At 42.2% G+C, this 8742-nt stretch overlaps 1 protein-coding gene across 2 annotated transcripts; it reads right to left on the reverse strand.

The window, feature by feature from the left end:
* Positions 1 to 1491: 1491 nt before the first annotated feature.
* On the reverse strand, positions 1492 to 8455 carry LOC543101 (methylmalonate-semialdehyde dehydrogenase [acylating], mitochondrial). 2 transcript variants are annotated; one of them, XM_044470274.1, is made up of 20 exons: positions 8256 to 8455; positions 8088 to 8173; positions 7912 to 7986; positions 7636 to 7797; positions 7426 to 7504; positions 6751 to 6905; positions 6487 to 6550; positions 5497 to 5576; positions 5068 to 5133; positions 4440 to 4490; positions 4188 to 4339; positions 3995 to 4085; positions 2948 to 3028; positions 2796 to 2873; positions 2624 to 2659; positions 2505 to 2548; positions 2349 to 2427; positions 1972 to 2062; positions 1750 to 1876; positions 1492 to 1617 (listed from the first exon to the last, which is right to left on the reverse strand). In XM_044470274.1, exons 1-19 carry the CDS (start codon positions 8281 to 8283, stop codon positions 1770 to 1772), a joined length of 1605 nt encoding a protein of 534 aa, XP_044326209.1. In that variant the 5' UTR covers positions 8284 to 8455; the 3' UTR covers positions 1492 to 1617; positions 1750 to 1769. The 2 variants fall into 2 exon arrangements, with proteins under 2 accessions (XP_044326209.1, XP_044326208.1); XM_044470273.1 differs by having other exon boundaries at positions 1492 to 1876.
* Positions 8456 to 8742: the final 287 nt, after the last annotated feature.

Consider the following 8742-nt stretch of genomic DNA (forward strand, 5'->3'; position numbering starts at 1 on the left):
GTGAAGCTCTTGCCCAGCATAGGACCTATATTTAGATCAAATTGTCGTTGCTTGTGATTGCAAGACAGTGGTGGAAGAAATTAAGAAGCGGACAAAAGGGAGATATAGTTCTATCATAAAGGAGATACAGACCCATTCTAGAGAGTTTGCATGATGTGACTTCATCTTTGAAGGTCGACAGGGGGACGTTGATGCTCAAAATTTAGTTAAATTTTGTACTTCTTTAGTCCAAGGGCGCCATGTGTGGCGGGGGGGGGGGGGGGGTACCTCATGATCCCTTTGTTATTCCTGTAAACCGAAACACTAATCAGTAAAGTTTGGTTTTACCGCTCAAAAAATTCTAAAACCACGTCACTTATTTTGGGATAGAGGGAGTAAGTCATGCGTCAGGGTTCACTCAGAGAACTGCAGCCGCCACCGGAGAAATTCTGGTCCCTTCGCCTTCAGCTGCCATCTTAACGCTGATAGGTGGAGGGTCTCAAATCTTTAAGAATTATGTTTTCTTCATCAACATCTAGTGGTGATCATAGTTTTGTGCGAATAAAGTTACTCTTTTATTTTATTTGGCAAATTTGATTATGCAAATCTAACGAGTTTATGTTATTGTGTCAAGTTGTTTTTGTTGGTTTGATTATTGTGAAGTTGGAATCTTACATCGACATCGTGACTTGATAGTGTGCACTTTTGGTGGATCGTCTCTGGCCAAGTACGTTATCACTCAAGGTTTTTCATCTTTTTGGATGGACGACTGAATGAGCTTTCAAGAACCTTTCTTAGCAACCAAGTCCCTATGGATGAAAGAGTGACACTGTCGTTTTACCAAAGTCTTACAGAGACTGATATCATAACAAAGATAATTTTAGAAGACTCCAATGTAATTCTTAAACATAAAAAATACTTTATTTATTTATTTTGGATATTAGATCCAAATCAATGTATTTGTAATAGACTAATAGTTATGAGCATGATTTTTTGGACGCGTCGGTTTGATTTAGTACACACAAGTTTTCTATCATGACTTCGGTCCCGAAGCTAGTGAAGCTGTAGTTCAAAATGACAGAGCTGCAATTTCCTCGCTCTGCAGATTCTAGGAGTTGGTGGATAACTGAACAGGGTCTTAGATGATTTGCCCTAGGGTCATTTGCCGCAAGTACCAACTTACAGGGCCCCGCCAATCTTGAGAGGGGTGGGGTGATCATCAAATGGGAAAGTAAAGTGTGGGTTAAGATCTAATTTCACGCAGAGGCCAGCAAGAGCTTCATTTCTAGGCCGCCTCAAAACCCCGGCGCCGGGGGCCGATGTTCACTGGCTGTTTGAACACCGATGTTCATGGAGAGAGAAACCCCGGCGCTCAGCCGTAGCCGGCCGCCATGCCCCACACGGCGATTTGGCTGCAAGTTCAGTGACAATGTGATATTGAGCCATTGCGTGTACACATTGATTTGGTCCCTGTACAAAGACATGCTCTCCTGTGTGTGTGATTCGGTCGTCTAATCTGGGATTTTCTTCCTTATTATCGGCAGCACAATGAAAGACATCACAAGAGTTACCCTTGATGAAAGGCAACTCCTGTGAAGCTTAAATTCCACATCAATGCCTGGGTTTATTTCCACATACGGCCTTGTTCGTTTAATCCTCCTCCCAAGGGGATTGGAGTGGATTGGAGAGGATTTTGGCTTGTAGGGGATCTAATCCCCCTCAAACCCTGCCATTCCCCTTCAAAAACCACCTCAACCGAACAAGGCCTACATGAGTTAGCTCCGGTGACTTCACTTCTGCGAGGTGGGCATGGAGAGAGAAACGCGCTGGGGAGACGACTCCTTCCACTGCTGCGTGATGGTCTTGATCTGGGTGAAGAACTGCACGCCCGCCTTGCCTGCAAATCCATGTTTACCGTGTTAGTTAAGCCCAGATGCAACTCTAGGTAGTCTCTGCTGGAGAAGGATGATCAAGTGAGATTAACAGGCGCACCGTAGAAATTCAAGTCTCCTGCGAAGGAAGCTTTGCTGCCCGTGAAGGAGAAGAATGGCAGGGGTACTGGGATTGGCACGTTGATACCCACCTACAAAGGAAAGCGATACATTGTGATTCATACGGGCAGTACTCTCTCTTCTTGTTTATGTTAACCTCAACTTTAGAACGCTGAATTTCAAGCACCCAGTTATATATATCTAAATGTTCATGTATGTGTTTAGCTTCAGGTTATATTCTAATATCTAGCAAGAAACAATACACGACTAGGTTTTTACATTTTCTCCAAAACGTTTTCAGACCTTGTAATGTAGGAGTACTACCCGTACTAGCTTACACGATTAGGTAACTAATCCTTCACAAATGCTATGCAGTACCTGGCCAGCTTCAATGTCCGTCTGAAATTTCCTTGCCGAGACACCAGATGTGGTAAAGATGGAAGCCCCATTGCCATACCTGAGGAAGATTTGTAAATCATTAAACTGCAATCAATGCTTTGCCTATATGAGCTCACAGGAGAGAAAAAAAATTACTTGTTTCTGTTTACAATTTGTATGGCATCATCTAGGCTCTCTGCCTGCAATTAATTGATAACATAATCAGCATAATAAAAATTTAATGGTGTCAAGAGAGGTAAACAAGTTTGTTATACCTTCATCAAGAGAAGAACTGGACCAAAAATTTCCTCCTGTTTCAAGATTTCCAGGTTTCAGTCAAATATAACAAGGCAAATGATCGTCCAATTCTATCTTGGGAAGGAAAAGGTGGGTACTGTTTTATAAAATAATGTTAAAACTGATGCGAAGTAAACATTCTAAAAATACCTGGTAACACTCCATATCACTTTTAACATCAGCCAACACAGTTGGACCAATAAAGTTGCCATCCTCAAATTGAGGAACCTGCACAGCGCATAGCTATCAGGCATACCAGGAATTGCACACAGGCAGTTCAACAACTGAATTCTCAAAATTACCACGATCTCCCTCCCATCCAGCACAAGTCGAGCACCACTGTCAGCACCACTTTGGACTAACTTGCAGATGCGGTCCTTGGCCTATTGATACCAAACTGTTAGGGCACAAGATTCACCAAGAAAACAAAGGGCTCTAATACCAATCTAGAACTCCCTCCAGTTCCCCAAAAGCAGAAGTTTTGGACATCGACGTGGTCTAAAACCACAACTCTGGTCACTGTTTCTTTGTATATAAATCCTAACAAAATTATGATATCATGGAAGTACTTTTGAATATAATTCCTAAGTTCTAAACTTCTAATCCAAATACTTGAAAATATAGGTAGACAGAACTTTTAAAGAGTGAAAATGTCAACAATCTGTGAACTGGAGTAAGTGATATGAATCCTGAGGTCACAGAGAAGCCTCCAAAAAGAAAATTGACTGTTATATTATCAAGCTAATATTTATGATAATTTATTTCTATGGTCCAAATGTGGGCCCTAGTAGCTTAGGCCCACAACAAAAAACTCAATTAATCACGAACATGGCAGTGGCAGTGGCATATAGATGTGCTCGAGGCAGAGATTATGACAGGGGAACTACTAGTTACCATTGCAATGACTATGAAGGTAAATCTAAAGCTCATGACGTACAGTCAAACCCCAAAAGCTAATATGTTTCTGGAAAGGCTATACCATATGTCAACAGTTCATCATGACAAAAACAGGTGTAGCATTTTTTTCAATGGGATCATATTCCATACAGAGGCCATACGAAGATTACTCACTCAACATTTCATGATTAATTCTTCTAAATGAACTTGAGTGGTTAATAAGTAACTACTGTTCTATCGTCCAATTTTAAACAGGTAATCAACCGGCCTTTTGGAGATCTAAACTTCACAAGATCTCTTTTTACCCCTTAAATTTAAAAGTTTGAATATCCTCCGACAAAAAAAAGATCCTATGTTCAAATATTCAATTTAAAAAAATATATCAGTATGTATCCATAAGTAGGAAAATATGAATAACATGGATACAAAAACATGTCCTTAAAAAAGCAAACCTGTCTACTGATCACTGGACCAAGATCTGCATCATTAGCTGTTCCGGTATTAACTACAAGGCTGCTTGCACGTTTGACTAGTTCATCCTCCCTAAAACAAAAGATAAGGTTGACAATGCTTCCCCAAAATCTGACCCAAAAAAAAAACTTTAGCCTAAAAAACTTGTCTTGGATAGAAGTCGTAGAACTCTACCATGGTTCTGAACCTCCAACAAAAACAGCAGTGCTCAATGCCATGCACCTTTGCCCAGCTGCACCAAAACCGGCAGCAATAAGGGCATTCAATGTGGCATCTCGATCAGCATCAGGAAGGATAATGGCATGATTCTTTGCACCCATGTTACACTAAAGGAAACAGAAACCGTTATTCTGAATTATACTGCTTAGAATGCAAAAGGCATGGAAAAATGGTTATTCAGGAAATCATGATTAGAAGCAAACCCACCTGAACACGCTTCCCACTCGCAGATGCTCTAGAATATATATGCATACCTGCCTGAGAAGGAGAGAGAGATCAGAGATAGCACAACTGCTAGCTAGCTCTGAGCAACAGGAGTACAATAGCAATTCCGATATGGGGTTAAAAATCTAATGTAACTGATCAAAAATAGAACTTATAAGTTATAACTGCACATCTCTTTTTTTCTGCACATCTCTCAATACAAGAGAACACATGCCATTAACACGCTTCTTCTATCAATGGAATGATACGCAAGCTTTGCATATTTGTGGGGAAAAAAACATGCCATTAACACGAATACATCAACAGCAAGAACACCTGTATTGGCACAAAAAACTCTTATTTGTATCTTGGTAAATGAATTTATTGGTCAGCACAGTAAGCTAATTAAGTTTTGAAACACTATAATAACACATAAAAAGATCTGTCATGTGTGCATGTGATTGAGAATGCATGGATATCCTTGTTTCTAGAGCGAGGTTGGTTGATGATGACTCAAGAGCGGAAAACAAATATGTTGATACGTATCGGAAGAGCAGAATATTAGTTAGATGGTCGATGCAGGAAAGTGTACTTGTAAATCAAGGTTCAGGGAGATCATTGATCCACTTACTGTATTGGAACCAACAAATGATACTGCCTTAATAGCCTCGTCATCACAAATGTTGTTGACAACATCCTGATAAAGTAAAACAAAATGAGAACCAGGTAACCTAAGAAGCCTGGGGACTCCAGCAGAATATATCGTGAATGTTCTTTTCAGAAAAAGCATAATAGGTCCATGAATGTTCTTTACAGAAAAAGCATAACAGATTCATGTATCGAATATGAGCAGATAATTCTCCAGAGGAAGTGTGAAGTTTCAAGATGTGCTGCTTTGCCAGTGTTCCAAAGAGTAAAGACAACAGCGTGCAGCTTTGCCCACAAAGTATCAATCATTTTATGTGTTCTAAAATGAAACAACACCAGGCATCAGCAGCACATGAGAAGCAAATTATCAAACCCAATGACAAGCTCAAAAAAAAAACTAAGAATACCGTACATGGGTACCATGAACAATGTTCAACACACCCTTTGGTAAACCAGCCTCCATCGCTAGCTCCGCAAGCATCATAGCAGCCCCTGTTGACAAATATTATACCATCAAATCTCAAAATTAAACATGTGCAGTCTTTCTGTCCAAATGGCCGAAAATTAAAGCATTTTAAAGGACCGACATTTACAATGATACATTGTACTTTAAAACGTGGCAAATGATCAAATCCCTCCTTTCAGAGTTGGAAAGCTCGTTTCAAGTGTGATTTAAATTATGCAGTAGCATTAAGCCCATCTATGTATCCTGTTTTGGACTTTTGGTCAATATCTTTGTCCTTTTGCCCCCTGTGAGCAGGATTTTAGGCCGTTTAGGCCTAGTTTGGCAGCACAGTTTTTCAAACCCTAAATCTAATACCTCAGTATTCCAATGCATGGGCGGTGAATACTAGAGTTCCTAAGAATCACAGTTTTTCGCAGTCAGTTAAGAAAAAAGAAGTTGAGACCTCTTTTTCATATACTGCAAAAAAAAAGACATGGTATTGGAGATACTATGGTTTATGCAAGTGCTGCATTTGTTGATGCCAAACACATCAAAGTATTTAAAACCATGCTTTCTAAAAAGACCACCGTATTCTCCTAAAACTCCAAAAAGAAAACGAGATGTCGAACGTAGCCTTACATTTTATATTATAAGAATCTACTACACACACCCTAGGGTGTTCCCCTACAGTATTCCTGTCCAAAATGTATATTTCATAGTGCTATTGTACAACTAATGAAAATGTGAAACTTGGCTGCAACTATTATGCACCAATTCCTTATGAGACAGAAAGGTATGTTTGTCTAAATAATCATGGCGAGAAATACAGCACCGTTACCAATCTTCAAACATAAGCTAAGCAAGAACACAGCACTTTTGCATTTAGTTAGTAAACGCCACAACAACAATAAATGTAGTCAGCAAGTTGGGCAAGAATATGATGGCAAAAGCAAGCACCTGGATCCTTTTCTGATGGCTTTAGAACAAAAGTATTGCCACAAGTAACAGCTATGGGGAACATCTGCATCCAAAGAACATAAGAAAACCCGCACGATCAAATTTTCTCTCCTGAGTTTATATTACAAAGAATAATAGCAGATATTAACAAACAAGGTTACTGACAGAATAAGGTCAGGAAATTGTACAGGTGATGCACTCTAGAGTCCTGGTAAGTAATAAGAACAAAATTTGATGTTAAAGGAACAGTGAAGTCAGGCATACCCATAGGGGAATCATGGCAGGGAAATTGAATGGGCATATCCCAGCACATACACCAAGTGGCTCCCTAATACTGAAGGTGTCAATCCCATGAGAAACATTAGATACGTATTCGCCCATTTGCAGTGACCCCATTCCACAAGCATGCTCCACCACCTCTGCAAGATTAGAAGTTTGAAATCAAAAAACTTACAGCCAGTGTGTTAAATAGCCAATATAACCAAGAGGCGTCTCACGAAGAAAATGTCACTTCACAGAATCAAGCATATTAAGGGCAGATAAAAGATACTGGTGAAATTGACATGTCCTGCAATGTAGAAGGTGTGCAAAATAGAACACCATGTCTTAAACTGCATACATGAGGATAACCTGCTATTATATGGATGATTTATTCTGCTTACTGACCGGTTTGTATATCTTCTACTCCCTCCGTCCCATAATATAAGAACGTTTTTGACACTACACTAGTGTCAAAAACGTTCTTATATTATGGGACGGAGGGAGTAGCAGAATAGTGTTATTACATATTCCAAGCATGAAAAGAGAGAGTGAACTCATCAGACTTGCGGATTGCCCGTGGATCAACAACTAACACGATTGGGATGTTAAGATGATTATACTATCTATCTAACCAAGCAGAAACGGGCCAAAAACAAGTGTACTGGTATGAAAACTAACCTAGACCACGGAATACATCACCCCAAGCATCTTTCAGCGTCTTTCCCTGCTCGGTTGTAATGTTCTCTGCCAGCTTATCCTAGTATTTATCACCACCAAATAAGCACAGAATTAATCACCACCAATGAAGCCCGGAATTTACTGCAGCAGGAACCAATAACTGATGGTTTCTGTCGATGGAAATTGGAAGAAGTTCAAAAATAATACTACCATGTTGGCCCGGATGAGCTCCTGGTATTTGAACATGATGCGCTGCCGCGCCGTGACCGGCGTGTTCCGCCAGCCAGGGAAGGCGGTCCTGGCAGCGTCCACCGCGGCGCTGAACTCGTCGGCGGTGGTGAGCGGGATCCGGGACACCACCTCCTGCGTCGCCTGCGACATAGAAATGCCCGCGTCACATCACATCTCGACAGCTTTTATAATCGACCAACTCCGGCTGAAGGGTCGACCGATTGGGAGGGCCCGAGAGGCGGGAGGATGGCTTACGGGATTGGTGACGTCGACGTGCTCGGTGGCCCTCGACTCGACGAAGTCGCCGCCGATGAGGAGGCGCACCCTGGGCTGCGAGCGCGAGGAGGGGGCAGTGAGTCACACCAGGCGGAAATGGCGCTTACACGAATAGGAACAACAGATTGGGGGTTCCGGGAGGGGCGGGCGCGTACCGGCGACGGCGAGGTCCCCTCGGCGAGCCACGAGGCGGCGGCGGTGGATAGCGGGGCGGCCATCGGTGACCGGCGGAGGCCGGAGGCTGCGACGGGGAAGGGGTCAGGAACCGCGTGCGGCCTCAGGGATGGAGGACGGGGAGGGAGGGAGGGAGGGGAGCGATCTACCTGAGCGGAGGAGGACGGCGCGAAGCATCGTCGGTCGTCGTCGCCGGTGGTTGCGTCTGGGTGTGGAGTGGAGCAGTGACGAAGAGGGAGGGAGGGAGGGAGGAAGAGGGGATAGCGGAGTGGCGACAGGCGAGGAGTGGGTTGTTGGTGTCGTATTCGTTTCTGCCACCCGCCGATTAGGCTGCGCCGCCGCGGCGGAGCAGATGGGCAGACGTCACGCGACTCCCTTTCCAGCTAGGATACATATCTCTATCCCTATCTCTTTTTTTTTACGGGAAATCTCTATCCCTATCTCTATCATTTTCTTATTATTATGCTCTATCCGTTTCTAAATATAAGGCTTTTTGAGATTTTAAATGCGAAGCAAAATGCATGAATCTATTCTGAAATAGGTCTATATACTCCCTTCATTTTTATTTATTCCGCATATTAGTTTTTGTCAAAGTCAATCTTTGTAAAGTTTGACAAAGTTTATAAACAAAAATAT

This window comes from Triticum aestivum, chromosome 2B (assembly GCF_018294505.1).
Source record: "Triticum aestivum cultivar Chinese Spring chromosome 2B, IWGSC CS RefSeq v2.1, whole genome shotgun sequence".
NCBI classification, from domain to species: domain Eukaryota; kingdom Viridiplantae; phylum Streptophyta; class Magnoliopsida; order Poales; family Poaceae; genus Triticum; species Triticum aestivum.

Bases quoted from the DNA above. Each gene is read 5' to 3' on its own strand.
- LOC543101 (XM_044470274.1), bottom strand. From the start codon at position 8,283: ATGCTTCGCGCCGTCCTCCTCCGCTCAG. The intron at 8,174-8,255 runs GTAGATCGCTCC...TCCCCGTCGCAG, and splicing joins CGCCGTCCTCCTCCGCTCAG to CCTCCGGCCTCCGCCGGTCA. The intron at 2,063-2,348 runs GTACTGCATAGC...TTTCCTTTGTAG, and splicing joins CGGACATTGAAGCTGGCCAG to GTGGGTATCAACGTGCCAAT.